Below are 20,035 nucleotides of genomic sequence, written 5' to 3'. Positions count from 1 at the left end.
TAGTCCCCTTAACATAAAATATATTAATAGCAAAGTATCATCACACCTAGTACTAGTTTCCCCAATGAGCAGGACCTGACTGTCAATCTATCTTGTCTGTTTCTCTTTGCACCTAAAACTTAAATGACCACTTAACCATTTATGTTCCACATAATACAATTTAAATTGTAAAGATTGCATCAAAGCCCATTGGATTTTAGCATTTCTCCAACTACAGACGTCAAGCTAACTGGCCTATAATTCCCTGCCTTTTGTCTGCTACCTTTTTTAAACAACGGCGTAACATTAGCTGTTTTCCAATCTTCTGGCACTTCCCCAGAGTTCAGCGAATTTTGATAAATAATTACTAAGGCATCTGCTATTACTTCTGCCATTTGTTTTAGAACCCTAGGATGCATTCCATCCGGTCCCAGGGACTTGTCTATCTTCAGTCCCATTAGTCTACCAAGCACTACCTCTCTAGTAGCAGTAATTGTATTAAGGACCTCACCTCCTACCATCCCTCTATCTTTAATAATCAGTAAGTTATTTGTGTTCTTCTCCATGAAGACGGACACAAAAAATTTATTAAAATCTCAGCCGTTTCCTCGTTACCCACCATTAAATCCCCCCTCTCGTCCTCTAAGGGTCCAACATTCACTCTAGCCAGTCTCCTCCTCTTTATATATTTGTAAAAACTTTTACTATCATTTTTTATATTTAGAGCTAGTTTAGCTTCATACTCTATCTTTCCTTTCTTTATCGCTTTCTTAGTCATTCTTTGTTGTTTTTTAAATCTTTCCCAATCTTCTAATTCCCCACTATTTTTAGCTGCTCTGTACGCATCGGCTTTTAACTTAATACTGTCCTTTATTTCCTTCGATAACCATGGCTGGTTATCCCTTTTCTTACAGTCCTTCTTTACCATCGGAATATATTTCTGCTGAGTACTGAAAAAGATCTCCTTAAAAATCCTCCACTGTTCCTCAGCTGTTCTACCAACCAATCTGCGCCCCCAATCTACATTAGCCAATTCCGCCCTCATCTTATCATACTCCCTCTGTTCAAACAGAGGACACTAGTTTGGGACCCTACTTTCTCACCCTCCATCTGCATCAGAAATTCAACTGTACTATGACCACTCGTCCCAAGAGGATCCCTCACAAGAAGGTCCGTAATTCTACCTGCCTCGTTACACAGGACCAGATCTAAGATAACTCGCTCCCTCGTAGGGGAAAAAAATGTACAAAGCTGCAAAGATTAGGGGTAGACTGGAAGAATGGGAACAGTTTAGAAACCAACAAAGGATGGCTTAAAAAAAAAGAGAGATTGAGAGAAATGTAGTAAGAAATAGAAAAACATACAGTAAAGGCTTCTGCATGTATATAAAAAGAGTAGCAACAGTGAATGTTAGCCCCTAAGTGGATGAGACAGAGCCCTTAATAGGGAACGAGGAAATGGTACAGACTTTAACCAAGTATTTTGCATCTGTGCTCACAGTGGAAACACAAAAGGCATCTCAAGATTAGAAAAGCAGAGGGCAAAATAGAAAGGAACTTGAACCAATCGCGATCACTAGAGAACAAGTGCTAGGAAAATTAATGGGACTGAAGGCTGACAAATACCCTGAACTTGATGGCCTGCATCTTAGGGCCTTGAAGGAAATGGCTGCAAAAATTATGAATGTTGCATTCTAGATGATGGAAAGGTCCCGGGGATTGGATAAACACAACTGTAAAGTCACTATTCAGGTCAGGAGCAAGACGGAAAGCAGGAAACTGGAGGCTACTCAGTCAAATATTTGTTGTTGGGAAAATGCTGCAATTCATTATTAAACTAAGTAGTAGGACAGTTAGAAAATCATAATTAAATAATTTTTAATATAGAGTATAGTTTCAAAATCAGCTGAATCATTTCAATTATTATCTGGCAATGAGCCAAAATTGCATTGTATTTGGCTAAGAAGACTTTTCAGTCAAAGTTTAAAAAGGTTGTTTCATATCTAGGGTGGAATTTTCTGTGCAATCTGCTGCATTTTAGTGGCCCACCATTGGCCGATGATGAAATCTCCTGGTCCCACCATTGTCAACAGGTTTTCCCGTTGAATGCACCCATCACCACAAGGATATGCGCCATTGACAAAACTGGAATATTCTGCGAGTGTGAATGGCCAGAAAATTCCAGCCAGTGTTGTAGTAATGCTGATTGTCATTTCTGAAAGCTGCAAGTAATTTGGACATCTTCACTATGGTTGAGTAACATGGCACAAATCTGACAGTAATTGCACCTGAAGTGACCCTAAAATAATATGATTAAGGTGGAAAACTTAAATTTCTCACTGTTCACTAAGAAGCATTAAGGCATGTTGGTGAGAAAAAATAGAAAATGATTTAATATTGGCAAAGCTATGCTATACCCTAACTATAAATTGTTGCTCACAGAGTAAAATTTAGAGATTTTCACTCACTACTCTCTGTCATAGACAAAGCACTCATCTCCCTGAAAATGTGCTGCACTAAGTTATAAGCGTTCCATGTATATTCAATCCTTATATTCACAGCCCTAACAGGACAAGGGATCAAATATTTCCCTCACCTCTCACCCTCTACCCCTCTTTTTAATGAAGTGAATGCAATCACATGGTAATGTTATATTGTGAATTTGTGTTGATTGTTTTTAGATAGATAAAGAACAAGAACTAAAAACATATTATATCTTTTTACTTGTAATCTATGGATGCTTTTTTTAAATAAATAAATCTCCCTTATTCTGTTTTCAAAACAATTTCTTACATAGTTGTAATTGCACAAATCACCGTTCTATTTCGTCTTCATTTGCTGTTTTGCCACTGACATGTGCAGGATTAACCCACAATTGTTAGACTTTATAACGTGGAAACAATAATGTAACCTTTACAGATTTTTGTTTATAACATATGAGCCTAAATTAGGTAAAGAAATGAAGAAAAACTAAGCAATTACAGTCAGTCCAGGGATGAATGACATCACTCCCACAGAAACTCTTAAGGCAATTATGGATATTAATTTTTTGCAAAAAAAAACTTCTCTTCCTGGAAACTCATTGAGGGGGGAATAAGACCAACTTTTAAGCTGAGGTGAAGATAAAGCCGCCAATATTCTGTAGTATAAATATATAGAATGATGCGGTGGGGAGGGACAAGGGAAAGAAAAGGATTGATGATCTTTCGATGGTAAATGTTAGAGCAATAGCATCAACAAGGGTGAGATGTGGAGGTGCTGCCGTTGGACACATGACTGCAGTGGCGTTAATCCCACCCTCAGTGATAGACAGCTTGGTGAACCATACCAACAATAACGGGAGGGGTGGCCCAACTGCTGATAGACAACAACGCATTCTAATTCACATCCAACCCCTCACCCTTGAACCATAACCACTGCAATTGGATAATCTAGATCTATCTGATTATTGCTACTGTTTCAATAAGGCAATAGTGGATTTACTTTTAATTCTGAAGTGGTGCTTTATCCCAACTCCCCTTTCTACGTTGTGCAAGAGACTTGGTGCACTCCACTGGATGAAGCAAAGAGGTCAGAGCATCAGCACCAGTTGGACTTCATGTGTTGCCACTCACTTTCCTGCTGTTTTTTTTCCTGCATTTTGGGCTTAGTAGTGAGATACGCTTGAATGTATCAGCATGAAGCATAGGAGAGAAACATTCTATGATTGGAGGAGCAGATTCCACATACTTCTCTCGTTGGTCAGTCAAGTGATTGAATTTTCCTATACCTTTTGAGAGCAAAGGGAAATCTTGTATTTTTTGAACCCTGAAGATCAGGACACTTCACAGACAATGAAATACCTTTTGATGTGTCATCACAGTTTTTGTGTAGCTAAACCTGGTTACTGAGTTGCACACAAGAAAATGCCGCAAGCTGAAATGAAATGTATGGTCAATTAATTGATGGAAAAATATTTCTCCACAGAACTTCCCCACTGCATGGGATAATTTCATGGGCCTTTTTATCTCTATTTGTCTGTTTGGACACTGGTCTAACCTTGGGTTAATGTCTTGTGTTGAAAGGTTACATCACCAGCAATGCAACGCTTTTTCTATATTATATTTGTTGTCAGCTTAAATAAATTCTTAAATGCTGTAGTAGGATTGAACCAGAAACCTTCAAATTTGGGCCCAAAAGAGCTAACATCTGAATAAAGCTGATACTTAACCTCAGAGAAAATGATACAGCAAAATAGTTAAGGCTGATATCAACTGCATTTATCTGTATTAAAAGGACTCAGTGGTAGGGCTATAGAATAACAGTGAGCTGTGCAAACTGCTAGTGTATTGACCGATGTATCTTACATAATGTGTTTTTTTTCATAGATGTCGTGCATATGAGGACTGTTGTGGCACAAGATGCTGTATGCGAGCATTTTCTATTCAACGGTTATGGTATTTTTGGTGAGTTTTTAAAAGAACAACTATTATGCACATTAAATTGGTAGATTTGGGGACAGGCAAGAAACCATATATCAGTACTCTCCGATCTTCTTTCTGTCTTCAATTTCCTGGTATAATTTGGAAAAAATTACTCGCACTTTGCAAGTCTGCCTGCCTTTTTAGTCTGCCTGCCTTTTTAGTCTGCCTGCCTTTTTAGTCTGCCTGCCTTTTTAGTCTGCCTGCCTTTTTAGTCTGCCTGCCTTTTTAGTCTGCCTGCCTTTTTAGTCTGCCTGCCTTTTTAGTCTGCCTGCCTTTTTAGTCTGCCTGCCTTTTTAGTCTGCCTGCCTTTTTAGTCTGCCTGCCTTTTTAGTCTGCCTGCCTTTTTAGTCTGCCTGCCTTTACTCAGCTATAGTTCTGGTTTACTCAAACTGATATTTACAGGCTGCTTAGCAATTTAATTGAACTTTTTAAATCTGTAAACTAGAGTTAGACTTTCTGATTTATACATTTATCAAGCATGCAAATTGTATGCAAAGCTTCTGAATGAAGGAAAGGAATTAAATGTGTTATACTTTGTGAATCGGAATGGCTAAGAATGAAAGGTTGTACTGTTTTCACTAAAAATTAATAGGTGGAAAGTCAAAGCAGTATCCGTGGCAGGGGTCTTGCCAAGAAAGTGATTTGGTTCAGAAGCAGTGGTGTACCCCAGGTTTAGTTTCATACCTTCATATTAAATTTTATTTCATTTTGGCCTATCCTCCCCCTCCTTTACTTTTCCCTCTCCACCTTTTAAAAGCCGTTTTGAACGTTTATAAAAACTAAATTGTGGCTGGAGTGTTTTTTTGCCTCAGCCTTATTGGACTAACATCATCTTGCAATATTACCCTCATTTCATGAAGTTCTCAGTGATGCTAAAATATATCCACCTTTCCATGTTATTTTCAAGGGCAGTGTGGAGAAAATTACTATTGTTTCTTAATAAACTTTCCACAATGGGCCTTGATGTTTTCTTGTGAAGTACCATTATCTGTTGGTGATAATTGTTCAGTACACTGACGTTGGTGCCTATAGAATAATAAAAACAAAGTAGATAACTAGAATTGATTTTTTAAGACTGAAACATAACTTCTAGGAAGGGCTCCAGCTGGTTTATTTTGGCAGTTCTGAACAGGAAAGAAATTAGAAATTAAGCTCTCAGGTTCTCACAAATAGCAAGAGGAGAGGAAGCTTGGGGGAGAAACACTTTCTAAGTTTGTTGGCAGGAATACTTCTCCAATTGAAGCAGGCCACATTGCAGTTTCTGTATACTTAGTAGGCCTGAAGACTGTTTTGTATGTCCATTTTGAATTGTCATATTGTTTCATCGGAGGTTTGTGAAAAGCTGATTAGTTTCCAACTGGCTTGCTAACAGGAGACAGAGTAGTAGTGGAGGGGTCCTTTTCTAGCTGGAGGTCTGTGGTGTGCCGCAGGGCTCAGTACTGGGACTTCTTCTCTTTGTAGTATATATAAATGACTTGGAAGAGGGAGTAAGTGGTGTGATCAGCAAATTTGCAGATGACACTAAGATGGCTGGATTGGCGGGCAGTGAAGAGCAGTGTCTGGCAATATAACGGGATATTGATAGGCTGGGATATTGGGCAGATATATGGCAAATGGAGTTTAATCCGGATAATTGTGAGGTGATGCATTTTGGCCGGAATAATGTAGGGGGGAGTTATATGGTAAAGGGTAAGCCTATAAAGAGTATAGAAACGCAGCGGGACCTGGGGGTGCAAGTGCACGTCTTTGAAGGTGGCAGTACAAGTGGAGAAGGTTGTGAAGAAAGCCTATGGTATGTTAGCCTTTTTAGGAAGGGGTATAGAATATAAGAGCTGGAGTCTAATGTTGCAGTTGTATAGAACGTTGGTTAGGCTGCATTTAGAGTACTGCGTCCAGTTCTGGTTGCCTTACTACCGGAAGGACGTGGAGACGCTGGAGAGAGTGCAGAGGAGGTTTACCAGGATGTTGCCTGGTATGGAAGGACTGGGTTATGAGGAAAGATTGAGCAAATTGGGGCTCTTTTCCCTTGAAAGACGGCGACTGAGGGGGGATCTAATAGAGGTATATAAGATTTATGAAGGGTATAGATGGAGTAAACAGAGGTAAGCTATTTCCTATGTTAGAGAGACACAGTACGAGGGGCCATGGGCTTAAGGTGAGGGGGGAGAGGTATAACACAGATATCAGAGCGAGGTTTTTCACACAGAGGGTAGTGGGGGTATGGAATGCTCTGCCAAGTAAGGTGGTGGAGGCAGGCACGCTGGAGTTGTTTAAGAGTAACTTAGACAGGCACATGAGTGGGTTGAAGATGGGAGGATATAGAAGATTGTTTTAAATAAGGTTCATTAGCATTGGGACGTCCCTGGTAACGTAAAAGGATGTGGTACGATAATGTTTTTCTCTTTTAATTCACAGGTTTTAAGTTGGTCCGCCTTGTTGTCCAATGAGGGGCATGCACGCGATGGGTCGTACTTGGGCTGCTCTTCAATGTTCGAGAGTAGCCTAGTGCTTCATGTCTTTAGTGTGTGCTTAAACTGGACCAGATGCTGGGCAACACGACAGCTCAGTGACTATCACTGTTTGCTGTGCAGACACATGGATTTGGGCCAGTGTCTGTGGGAGTTTGCGCATTCTCCCTGTGCTTGCGTGGGTTTTCTCCAGGTGCACCGGTTTCCCCCTACACCCCAAAGATGTGCTATTAGGCTGATTGGAGGTAATAAATTGTCCCTAAATTAGTTTCCCTCAATGTGGAATGCCATAAACAATAGATAAGGGTCATGGGTCGAGGGGGGGACTGGTAATGTTAAAATGGCGGCGTGGGCTCGTTGGGCCGAAGGGCCTGTTTCCTGGGCTGTTTTTGTTGTTGTTCTTCTTCAATTCCAGTTAAAGAAGTGGTCTGTGATAAAACCAATGACATTATTCTGGTCTGTGAGATTCCAGGTCAAAACAACTTGACACATGTTGCAACAACTGTAACAGTACACAGACTGATGATATAAAGTCATAAGATGCAGAAGTCTGCTTGGCTGGTCATACTTGTGTCAAGCTCTTTGAAAGCATTCTGTCACCCTGACCTTTTCCTCATATTCCTGCAAATCCTTTTTTTTAAATTTAAAGTATAAAACATTAAAACAAATATAATAGCATAGCTGAGTTTATGGTGGAATTCACTGGCCTTTCATGCCCCATCCCCGCTGCCAGCGAGGACAGAAGTGGCACTCAACCAAATCTATCTTCACTGCAGCAAGACCAGAGAAACCCACTGGTGTAAATGGCTAGAGAATCCCACCCTACCTCTCTTTTTATATACTGGCAACAATTTTTTAAACTTACTGTTCTATCCCTGAACAGAAATACATAGGTGAAATGAGCAAAGATGGTGATGCTAGCTTATATATATGATTCCTCAATCTGTTATCCCTTCTTGAAGGTTTCTGTTGATGATGGGGGTCCTGTTTTGTTGTGGTGCTGGTTTCTTTATCCGGAGACGACTGCATCCTCCTCAACTGACTGATGATCCTCCATTTACAGTGGGTTTCACCAGGCAACCTGTTAACACAACTGGATGTCAGACTGCAGGAAGTAAGTATATTATGTTAATTCAAATTCCAGGTCCAGGTGGCCTAAGTTAGAGTTTTTTTTTGTTATAAAAAGGTTTATATCTAACAGAATATTACATAAACAATGAAATAATTACCTGATTCAAAGTCCTTACATTGTTGAGTCTCCCTTGCTCAAACAGTTCAGTAAGCTTTTAGCTACAAAACAATTAAAGTAACAAGTTTGCTCAAATTCTGGGAATTGATTTATTGTAATATTGATCAGAAATTATTGAAACAAATAATATAAAAAACTGGTATTCACCATTCTTGCTGACATCCAACCCCCAAAATCTGGTCTCATTCCAGATTCAATGCTGATATGTCAGGAGCTCACTGCCTTCATGAGGAAATCCACTTAGTCATAACTGCCTCCCAACTCAACTCTCACATTGCCATTTCTCCACTCACAAATACATTATTATCTCAATGGAGCCCACTCCCTGATCCCTGTCCCTCTCCCAATCCAGATTTGACAGGTCAAATGCCGTTTCTTGACTCCATATTCACCAATATTTGTTGACCTCGCATTGTCATTGGACGTTGTGGACACTTTTTTAAGAAATATTGTACAACCCCTTCTCAAACAGCCCAAACTCAATCTTTTCACTTCCTTCAACTGCCTTCTCATTTCTAGTCTTTCAATGGTTTTGAAGTATATTGTTGCAATATCACTTTCCCTACATTTCACTTAAACTCTTGAATCTGGTTTGAGACCTGTCTACTTTACTGACTGCGTTAGTCAGGACCTCTTGTATTCTTTGATCGCTCTGCACCTTTGCTGCTATTGATAGCTTCATTTTTTTCTATCATCTTTCTTTGTCATGGATTTTCATGATGCTGAACTCTGTGTCCCATTGCCCCAATCTTTGTCCACCTCCTTTGTATTATCGATAGTAAGATCATCAGTTGCTGGGCCATCATCAAATCAGATCACTCAAGTAGCCATGTGATGGGCACCATTGGCTTTCTGCTTTATCTTGACTTTTTCAGTCCAAATGCCAAGATTGAGCTTGGATTGTATTCCATTTTTCCAGCTAATTTGAAGCCTATATTGTAAAGATCGACATGGTTGCATTGTATTTGTGACCAAATCTATCTTTAACATGCTTTTTAATGTCTAGATGGGATGGTCTCTTGTTGCAAGTAACTGGGTGATTGTTTTGTGATTATCAAAGGACAGGGTAACATTTTCTTTTGAAGCTGTTCTTTTTTTGTTCAGTGACTACTTTTCCAAATCACATGCTAACAGCTAGGTGATCTTTCAAGTTGACGTTGACCTCTGGACAAATAGCATGCAGATTATTGAGAGTGACTGTAAATGTTCTGGGTGGTATTATTGATGTGCTGTAAAATACAAATGATTGTAGCAGGCCCGAGGAATAAGTCAGTATTCTCGACTGTTTAAACTAAAATGGCAGGGGGGTGGAAACCTATGCAACTGAGTCAGGGAAGAGGGAAACAAGGACAAGCATAAAAGACAAAGGGGAATAAGAAAAGTGATAGGCAGAGAAATCAAGGGCCAGAATCAAGCAAGGCCAGAGTGAAAAATAATGGTAACAGGACAAGGAATGTTAAAAAGACAAATTTTAAGGCTTTGTGCCATAATGCACAGAGAAGTCTCAATAGAGTAGGTGAATTAATTGCGTGAATAGGTATAAACGGGTATGATATAATAAGATTTATGGAGACATGGCTTTCAGGTGACCAGGGATTAGATTTGATTTATTATTGTTGCATGTATTAGGGTACAGTGAGAAGTATTGTTTCTTATGAGTTATGTAGACAAAATTTACCATTCTTAGAGTAGGGGAGAAGCAAAGGACAGGGTGCAAAATATATTGTGTTTTGAAGAAGGAGTTAGATATCACTCTTGGGGCCAAAGGGATCAAAGGATATGGGGGAGAAAGCAGAAACCAAGGTTACTGAGTTGGATGATCAGCCATGATCATAATGAATGGTAGAGCAGGCTCAAATGGGCTAAATGGTCTACTTCTATTTTCTTGTTTCTGTGTAGCTTTTGTGCTTTGTAAAATGTAGCAGTTGTATAAATATTTCCACTCAAAAAATTGGTGCAGAAAATCCTCACCTTAAAATCTTATTCACAGTGTTAAAGATTATTCATGGGAACCTGAGAATTTACTCAAAGAATGCTATTTGCAAGAACAGATCAGATTTATGTGGGTACAATTTTGTCTTTTAAAAAGCATTGGGACAGTTACATGGGTAAGATGAGCATAGAGGGATGTGGGCCTAATGCAGCAATTGGGACTAGCTTAGTGGTTTTAAAAAAAGTTGGCATGGACAAATTGGGCTGAAGGGCCTGTTTCCTTGCTGTAAACCTCTGACTCTATAACTCTCTACTGCATTGAATAAGCAGGAAAGTCTCTAACTTAATCTGAATTAAAAACTGAATAAAATTTCATATGGAAATTCAACCTATTTTACTATAAAATTTGCAGATTACATATCTGAAATCTCAGTCTTGCATTGAAAACAAAATCAGCTTTTCATTTGCAAGTTTGACATTTACTGAACTGTAAAACTAAATTGACATGCATGTTCACTTGTCACTTTGAGGTTTGTTTATATCTTGCTGATAATGTTTGCTGATGGGCATTAGTAGCTTGACATCAGGAGGATTCCTCAGTGGAAAACACATAGAACAGAAACTGTTACTTGAAACTTATGAACTCTTTGTCCAGTAGCAGGCAAATATCCTGTTGGAACATTTCTGTAGATTTGAAAGCCAGCAGTCAACATAAATTGACTAAAAGGAAATTATTTTGTTTGAGGATAACAAGACTTGCAGAACGAAGATAATTTTCAAACCCACTGCTATTTCTGTTGTCAGAACTTTGCTAATGGTTTTGGCTAGGAAACAGGAAACACATGTATTATCATTTAGCTCTCAATTTTTAAAACTAAACATTTATTAAGAAAATAGTTAGAAAGCATTGTTGTCTCAGGGCCATTTCCTCAGACACTTAATTTGGTTTTCTTTTCTAGAAAAGTGTGTTCCATTTAGTGGATGTAGTTTATATGGACTTTAGTAAGGTGTTTGACAAGGTCCCACATGGCAGACTGATACAAAAATTAAAATCACATGGGATTCTGGGTGGGCTGGCTAGATGGATACAGAACTGGTTTGGTTACAGAATGGAGCAGCGCTCCGAAAGTTATTAATGGCGTTTGCTACCAAATAAATCTGTTGGACGTTAACCTGGTATTGTGAGACTTCTTACTTGGCTATAGAAGACAGAGCAGGGATGGAAGAGTTTTCTTAAAATGGAGATCTACAGTTGGTGGTATTCTTTACGGATCAGTGCTGGGACCTTGTTTGTAGTATATATAGATGATCTGGAGGAAGATATGGGTGGTCTGATTAAGTTTGTGGATTACGCAAAGATTGGTGGAGTTGCTGATAGTGCCGGTGATTGTCAGAGGGTACAACAGAATGTCGATAGATTGGAGACTTGGGCAAAAGAAATGGCAGTGGAGTTTAATATGGACAAATATGAGATGTGATGCATTTTGGAGGATTAAATTTAAGTCTGAATTATACTGTAAATGGCAGAACCCTTAAGGATATTAACATACAGAGGGAACTAGGTGTGCAGGTCCACAGTTCCCTAAAAGTGGCACTACAGGTGGCCAAAGCGATTAAAAAGGTATAGCGCATGCTTGCCTTCCTCAGCTGGGACTTTGAATACAATCATGTTGCAGCTATATAAAACCTTGGTTAGGTCACATTTGGAATATTGTATGCAGTTCTGGTCACCAAACTATCAGAAGCTTTGGAGAGAGTGCAAAGAAGGTTCACCAGCATGTTGCCTGATCTCAAGAGTGCTGACTATGAGGAAAGGTTGAATAACCTAGAATTGTTTTCACCTGAAAGACAGAGACTGAGGGGAGACCTAATAGTGGTCTACAAAATTGAGAGGCATAAACACGGTAGATAGTCAGGGGCTTTTTCCAAGGGTGGAAGAATCAATTACAAGGGAGCACAAGTTCAAGATGAGAGGGGGAAAGTTTTTAACGCAGAAAGTAGTGGTGCCAGAGGAGGTGGTGGAACCAGACACATTATAGGATGGGAATAAAGGGATATGGACCGAGTAAGGGCAGAAGGTTTTTTATAGTTTAGTTAGGGCATCAGATCAGCACAGGCTTGGGCGGCTGAAGGGCCTGTTCCTATGCTGTACTTTGTCGTTTGGACCCAAAAGCCACCTAAGAAATAAAAACAAAAATACAGCCCATCATGCTTGTAGCTTTAATTTATATTTATCTTTCATTAAGAATGAAAGAACGTAATATCCACCTCAGCACTAAGGCCTAGGCTTTATAATCCTAATCCAAACACAGCCCACTTTAATTGTTGGTGATATAATAGGAGAAGCTATGTCTAAATGTATTGATATTGTTTAAAGATAAAATACTTTATACACTTGTCCCTCCAAAAGATATATGGCACTACATAAAACCAAAAGAATAATGACCTTGCCAGATGTGACTTGTCCAGATCAGTCGCTGTTTTGCATATGATGTGGAAATAAAGCATTTATCCATTTTATGATGCTTTCTCAGTTTAACTGGACTTATGTATATATCTCACAAGAGCATACACATTGATCAGCTTTGAAATGTCAATGTTGGATTGTCTTGACCACATTATCCTATTGTCAAGAAAAAGCAGCAAAACATATCATTCTGAGAAGGTAGAAATCTGTAACTGTTCATCCTTTTTCTTAGATTTAACGCATTAAAGTGGCCAGGCTTTGGGTTTACCAATTCAGTACGTTTGAAAAACTGAGAGCACACAGGAACTTCTTAACATTTGTATGTTTTTAGCAAGACAAATAATGCACAAATAGAATATCTACCCATAGTCATTGTGTTAAAGTAGTTATTACACACCAAATTGTGCTAAAAGCATCATTAATTAACAGGGCCAACCATCACCTTTTCCTAGTTTCCTATCCTTTCAGGATGAAAAAGTTAAAGCCAGGAATACCACCTTCCCCTAATTCTGTCACTCGCCCAACTCCCAGCACTCTTATTCAAAGTTGTTCTCCAGTGCTAAACTGCATTAAGAGGTCTGTATTTACATACTCTTAAACTAAAGATCTATCTTAGCTCCAGGTGCAGAGAAAACTAATTTAAGCTAGTTCCTTTAGTTAAATAACTTGACTGCTCTTCATTGAAGTGCTAATGTATCCTTGCTTAAGCCTGGATGAAAATTAGAATTTCAACAGTATACTTTGTTAAATGTCAAATACAATCAAAACTAGATTTTTAAAAAGAGATTCAGATTCCATCACTCATTCAACTCTTGCCACTCTTGTTCAAAGTTGCACTCCAGTGGGACCTTATCCTTCATTATATGCATTCAAGTTGTTGCAGAAATACGACTGAAAATAATTAAATCTTACGTTTCTTAGTCTGCCTAAACCAGGCAAACAACCTGTTATTGTCACTATATCATTGAATTACATATTTTGACTGATTAACTTTCTACATGTAGTTTTTTTTTAGGGCATCATGATTGGCATAGGCTTGGGGGGCCCGAGGGCCTGTTCCTGTGCTGTACTTTTCTTTGTATTGCTTTTGAGTGCTAGTTATTTGTGTAACCATTTTTTTTTTTGCTTACAGGCAGTCAGACAGGAATGCAATATTACACAGAACCTGGAGCACCTGTTGTTAATCCCATTGCATCAACTTTTCAAATTCAGCCAAATTTTCCTCTACTCAACCCAGCCTACCCACCCCCACCAGCCTACTGCAATCAGCCGCCACCTCCCTATGAGCAAGTTGTAAAAACCTCAAATAAGGAAGGTGAAAGATAAATGTCATGTTTTAGTGGATATCACTCTCAGACTGTCAGCTTGCCTTCTACAGAATTATGGGAGAGGTGCACATCTCTCGGGATATACACTTGACCACAGTGCACCTCATGAGTTGCATTTAGCTCTGATGCTTTTGATAGATTAATGTACTGTAGATCCTCCAGCATATGTGATCAAAGCTTTGTAAGAAATAACCTGTTCTATTTCAAAACTGAGGATGTAAGATAGGGAATTGTATAATCTTTAGTAAACCTAAAATTCTGTAGAAACTTTGTAAAAAGCTATTTCCCTTGAAGATGGTTTCTAAGTAAATTCTGTTCACTTTAAATCACTATTGTGGCTATGTTTTGGTCAGATTAAAGTAGAAAAAAAATGCTTTCTCAGTTTAACTGGATTTATTTATTGGTGGTTAATGTACAATTGCCAGAAGGTATCAGTAATGTGGATCTGTTAATAAACATACTCAATTTGTCAGCCAATCTCAAGACATTTAAAAGATTTATGTGGAGGAAACTGAAATGAACAATGTGCTGTGAAGAAGTAAGTCAAAAAACGTTTTTAATCTATAAACCTTTTTTAAGTTCATTTAAATCTCAATCTTGTTCGCATACACATTGTTACACAAAATTCAGGTTTGCTATGACTAGCTACAGATGCTTTATCCTGGATGTATGAGATTACCCCATCCATTTTATTGTAGTGAATGGAGAATGGTTTGTTACCTTGAAATACAGTACGTTCATGAATAAGTAGACTTTACTAATTTGTTTTGAGTGTTCAATGTATTTTAAGTTACTGGTAATCACAGTGAGATGAAATCAGTAGTGTTACTAATAGAAAAAACCTTACATGACTTTTCAGCTGTAGCACAGTGCTGCTCTGAAAGCTGCATGACTCCATTTTGGTTATACTTATTTAAAAAAATTAAAAACAAAACTCCAGAAAATTTATAAATTGAAAATGTTCTATTTTAAAATAATAAAATATCTTTTTATTTATAAAATGTTTTCATGTTTGTCCTGAGTAATTTTGAAAATTAATTCTGCATACAATGGTGAAAAGAGATAACTTGGATTTTATTTGAAATCAAATTCAACAAATGATTTAAATTTGAATTTTTCCATAATTTTTCATTTAATGCAATAAAAAGTACTAATTGTTGGAGCCATACAGCTTGAGCTGTTTTGCATCAATGCTGTTTAGTCATTACAGACTCCTTTGTTAAAGGAACAAGTTGCAAAATAATTTTCTCAAATTCTGAAACTGCACCCGTTCCATGTCTTGTCAATTACTGGAACAGAAAGAACCCTGCTTCAGTGCAAAGAATCAATGTTGAATAAATCAATAGTTGCACCATGCTAACACAGCTGCTGCAATAACATGCATCAGGAAACAGAATCTTTCAAGAGCAACAGTACTACCAGGTTTTCATGTTTTTCTTTTTCCTAAATTGCCTACAAATTCATATGGCATTAAAATAAATCGTTCTCAATCATATCCCTGTACTTTTTTTTACAGGCTGCAGAATTGTTAATAGTCCAATCCTAGAGCTAAGTGTTTTGATTAGAAACCTATCATAAAATGATATGGCTTACAAAAAACTATACTTCTGTATACATATTCACACATACACAGTACTAAAGTGATGACTTTTGCACATAAATACAATAATTTGAACGCTGTGTGCAGATTTGGAGGCCTTATGGGAAATGTCTTGGTCCCCGACAAATGTGCTGACTTACTGGGCTGATGTTAGAGATGAAAGAATAGTTATAATAGGGAAAAAAAATGTAGGTCTGTAGGGTAAGAGTGAGTGAGACTAATTGCATCACTGTTTCAAAGAGTTGGCAAAGGCACAATTGACTGAATGGCTTCCTGCAGTGCAGTAAGATTCTGAATGTTGGAACCCGGGTTGTATTCGCCAAGAGGCTAATGGTGAATGTGGTAGAAATGTTTAAAGTTCTTGAAGTGTCAAGAAGTTAAACAAGAGACTAGGTTTGATTTTTTTGCTTCTGTTTGGGAGTTTAGTGCGTATCTTAAAATGTTAACATCCCCTATACACACTTTTTTGACTACTGATAATTGTATGTGGTTTGTCCTAGAATTTATATCATTTGCTGTACCCAAGGGAGGTTCCATGTTGGGAGGACAAAATTAAACATTAGCCTTGTAGTGAAAGGTTATTTCCATTGGGGAGTAAAGCAGTACTAATCCAAAATAAATATCTCTTACTAAGAACTAAAAGGGAACATTTCCCAATTTGTAACATAATATTTCAAAAGTACTTAATTGATTATAAAGAGCTTTGGGAGAGGTGTGAGATACACTATACAAATGCAAGTTTTTTTTATGGCAAAGGTATATTGGGTTACAGAATTCATTGAACTGGAATCAGTCACACCATTTTAAGAGGGAATTAGGTGAACACTTGAAACAGGATTTGGGGCAAAAAAAGGAATTTGGGTTAGAGTCGATTTGAATGATCTTGTGCAATTTTTGATTTGCAAAATCAGGAAAATGTCATGCGAGTAAATGGCTCTGAGGTGGTGCTAACATTGCACCAATATGATGGGCTAAATGATCTTTATCTGTGCTGATATTTCTATGATTGCATTTCTTTGCATTAATCCATGATGGTGACCGTTTTGTGTGCATGGCTGTGTGGCTTATTGCTGCATGTTTGCTTTAACCTGCGCATCACCCCCCCACCTCTTACCTAGTTCTGTACATTAATCAAAAGCTTATTGTTATTTACCACTTTTCATGATGTAGAGATATGATGAATTTTGCAACTTCATCCGCCTAGTCTAGATTTGTAATTCAAGCATGGAAATTGGTGAAAAATCCTGCAGATTTCTCAATAGTCTTCACTACTATTAGTGGTCACTTTCGCAGTTTTCGTTCCTTCCACTACCTCAATCCAAGCCGTTCTTTTTTGTGTAAGGTTAAATGAATTAAGTGTGCACAAGCTATTTAATTATGAAAGGAATTATGGCTGCATCTAATCCTAATCTTGTCCTTATTCCAAATCCTCGCATAATTTCCAACAGGCATTTATTTCGAGAAATAACCGCATGAAATATAACTAAAGGTACGCTGGGGATGAAAGGGGGATAAATTTTGCATTCAAAATGCTCATTTTCCTTTGCCTGTACTGCTACTACTGATGTGAATGACAGCGGTAAAGAGATTACAAGGACAGAGCATGATGGGAAAACGCAGCAGATCTGGCAGCATCTGTAAGGAGAGAAAGCTATTAACATTTCAAATCCTTTTGGCTCTTTGCCAGAATTGAAGAAAAGGAAAATGTATTAGATTTTAAAATGTAACACAGAGATTGCAACAAATGTAAAGAGATTGTTGTTTTGATTATACCAACTGAGTGGGCGTTTTGATAAAGTTACTGGCTTCCATATGTGTGCTGGCTAACTCCATGATTATCCAGCTTTTAATTTAAATGGACAGGAAAACCACAAACAGACAAGGCTGGGAAGGAAAGCCCAGTCGGGGCTCCAGACTTAACTTTTATCTGACAGTATTTGAAATTGTAAATGGTTTTGTAAAGTTGCAGTTTTTTAAAAAAAACATTTTGGATTAATAGCAAACATGCACAGAGCTCTTGCAGTTTGAATTCCAAACTCCCCTCTTTGAGTTTATTACAATTGTGGGATTCAAACTAAACTCAGTACCTTTTGTAAAGTTGTGTTGAAAATGAGTCCACATAAACTGTTGTTCTACTGCAAATTACTTTGGGACAGATGCTTTTTTGACTTACCACCGAGCAGAGATGCTTTAGTAAAATATTGTTCTAAAGCAGCTTGCTTCCTATTTCTTGCTTTAAAAACATTTTATTTGTTCAAAAACAGTGCTTTCAAGTGGAATAACGTTTATAGAAAATAGTAAAATATATTGGATTATGTTAAAGTGAATGTGTACAGTTGATTGTCCAATTTCTCAATATTGCTTGCAAAAATTGCACTTCTGTATAACAATTTTCTATCCATGATTTGTTCTGTAAAGATGAAAATTGGCCATTGTCTAGGTTATTGTTGTTAATATGTAAAGCTCAGGGTGCCCACCAATCTTTGAAATTGCTAACCTTACATATAAAAATTAGTTTAAGATGCAATATATTTAAAGTTGTCAGTTTAATAACATTGTCTTTAGGGGTAGACCCTAACATTTCTGTATTACTATAGGCTTGAATTCTAGTCCTCAATATTTTTAGATGGAAGGGGAAGTCTGTAGTTTAAATGTCTATTAGAGATGTTAACATTGGACTTAAATGGAGACTTTATGATTAGCGGGTTTAAGGGATGAAGAGTTGTAAGAGTAACTGAGGGACATTTTTAGTTTTGAGTGGCAAGTGGTTGAGTGCAAGCATAAAAATATGAATCAAAATGTTTAAGATTTCTTAATTTGTAAATTTTAAAAATTACATAATATATTGACTTTCGAGTTCAATTAAGGCATTCAAGGAAGTTTGGAAAAAATTCTCTTCAAAAATAATTATTAGTGCCCTGTTTGCATTTCTCCAGGTCATGCTTGCCAGCGTGTAGGTCACCAGTATTTACCCATGTTTGCATTGACCAATGCTAAGTGTGAACCTAATAGTAAAATTTAGCATTGATGCAATTAGAAATTTTATTAAGTAGAACTTAAATTTTAAAATTCAGAAGAGCTATTTTCTGTTGTGCAGTGAGACTTTTTAACAATCTGGCATTTACATCTCACTTTTAATGTCAAAAAAAATCCTAAGGCACCTCACATAAGAATAAGGAGTACTGAGATTTTAGGAGGGATGAAGAAGAGTTGGTCAAAGAGGTAGGTTTTAAAGAAAGTCTTGAAGAAGATGGAGAGAATTGAGGACATCTTTTCATATCTTGCCTCTGACTTGGGTATTTGAAGACGTGGCTGCCATTGGGAGGTGACGGGAGAGGCAGATAAACAAATGGCCAGAGTCAGAGGAACAATATTTGCACTTGGAGGGACATTAGTGAGCTGAATTATATAACAGAGATCAAGAAAGATTAAGTCATTAAAGAATCTCAATGTAAGGCTAAGAAATTTAAAGTTGAAGTTTATCTTTTGGAATTGGTACAGATGTTAGTTTTAGGTACAGAAAGTTGCCTAAACATTGCCTACAATGTTGTTAATACAATGTAACCTGTTAAACCTTAATGCTACTTTTACCTTAATAAAAAAAATGTTTGCGTGCATTGATTCTGTTTCCTTTATTCTGTAATGAACTGCAGCAAGAGAATTAGAGAATGATCCATAACTTTCCAGCTACAGAGAGGGTTATCCCAAAGATATGCTTGGGCATGCTCCCTCCATTGTAGGACATTGTCCAGTAAGTTCAAATTTTTGTAAGGCAATTGCCATACAATGGGACTGACCTATCTGCAAATACAATATAAATTGGGAGTCAGTTTAGCTCAGTTGGCTAGACAGCTGGTTGGTGATGCAGAGTGACACCAATAGCATAGGCTCAATTCCCTTACCTGAGGTTATTCATGAAGGCCCACCATCTCAACCTTGCTCCTCGCCTGAGATGTGATCCTCAGGTTAAATCACCACCAGCCACTTTCCCCCTCAGAAGAGAAGGCTATGGTCATATGGGACTATGGCAACTTTATCTTTACAATATAAATTGCAAACGTTGGATGGGCCCGACTGCTTCAGAGTAACAGTTAGCCAGAAATGGATAGAAGAATTGAAACTAACAACTTATGGGTAACTAACTAGTGCTGACTAAACCCTGATTCCCAACTATCCTCTCTCCCTCAGAGTATGAATACCCATTACTCTGTTCCACCAGTACCATTAACCCCCCCCAAACACCACAAGCTTCATGCTTTCATTCCTCTACCTCAAGCTGCCCTTTACAGAAAGCCTCGAGCAATATATCATTTTCACCTGCCATGAGTTGCAAGGTTGGATGTGAAAGAAACAGCTTCATTTTCAGATAAGTAACTAGGGATGGAATTCCCCCCAACTTGTCTGTGGCAAGAGGCTGTGGAGAATCTGGCAGGAGCTAAAAAGTTGCAAACATGTTGGCATAAAATCATTTTGCAATCCTCCTAAGGGCAGTTTGCTCTACCTGCTGGCTGATGTTATGAACAGCAGCTGCATTCATTTGAACAAAGAAA

At 37.9% G+C, this 20,035-nt stretch overlaps 1 protein-coding gene across 2 annotated transcripts in view; it reads left to right on the top strand.

Moving 5' to 3' along the window:
* vopp1b (VOPP1 WW domain binding protein b) overlaps positions 1-19,100 on the top strand; it is a 71,252-nt gene extending 52,152 nt beyond the window's left edge. Inside the window, exons 3-6 of one of the 2 annotated variants that reach the window (XR_013889181.1) lie at positions 4,346-4,423; positions 7,872-8,023; positions 13,690-14,423; positions 16,934-19,100. Coding sequence is in view for 1 of the 2 variants with exons in the window: in XM_080209510.1 (XP_080065636.1) it covers positions 4,346-4,423; positions 7,872-8,023; positions 13,690-13,883 (424 nt within the window). In the remaining variant the exon portion in view is untranslated. Of the gene's footprint in view, positions 1-4,345; positions 4,424-7,871; positions 8,024-13,689 lie in introns of both variants that reach the window. The other variant, XM_080209510.1, reaches the window with a different exon arrangement.
* Positions 19,101-20,035: the final 935 nt, after the last annotated feature.

This window comes from Carcharhinus amblyrhynchos, chromosome 2 (genome assembly GCF_965287045.1).
Source record: "Carcharhinus amblyrhynchos chromosome 2, sCarAmb.v2.hapA, whole genome shotgun sequence".
In the NCBI taxonomy this organism is placed as follows: Eukaryota; Metazoa; Chordata; class Chondrichthyes; order Carcharhiniformes; family Carcharhinidae; genus Carcharhinus; species Carcharhinus amblyrhynchos.
The sequence above is the reverse complement of the archived record's forward strand: the minus strand, read 5'-3'. Positions and strand labels throughout refer to the sequence as shown.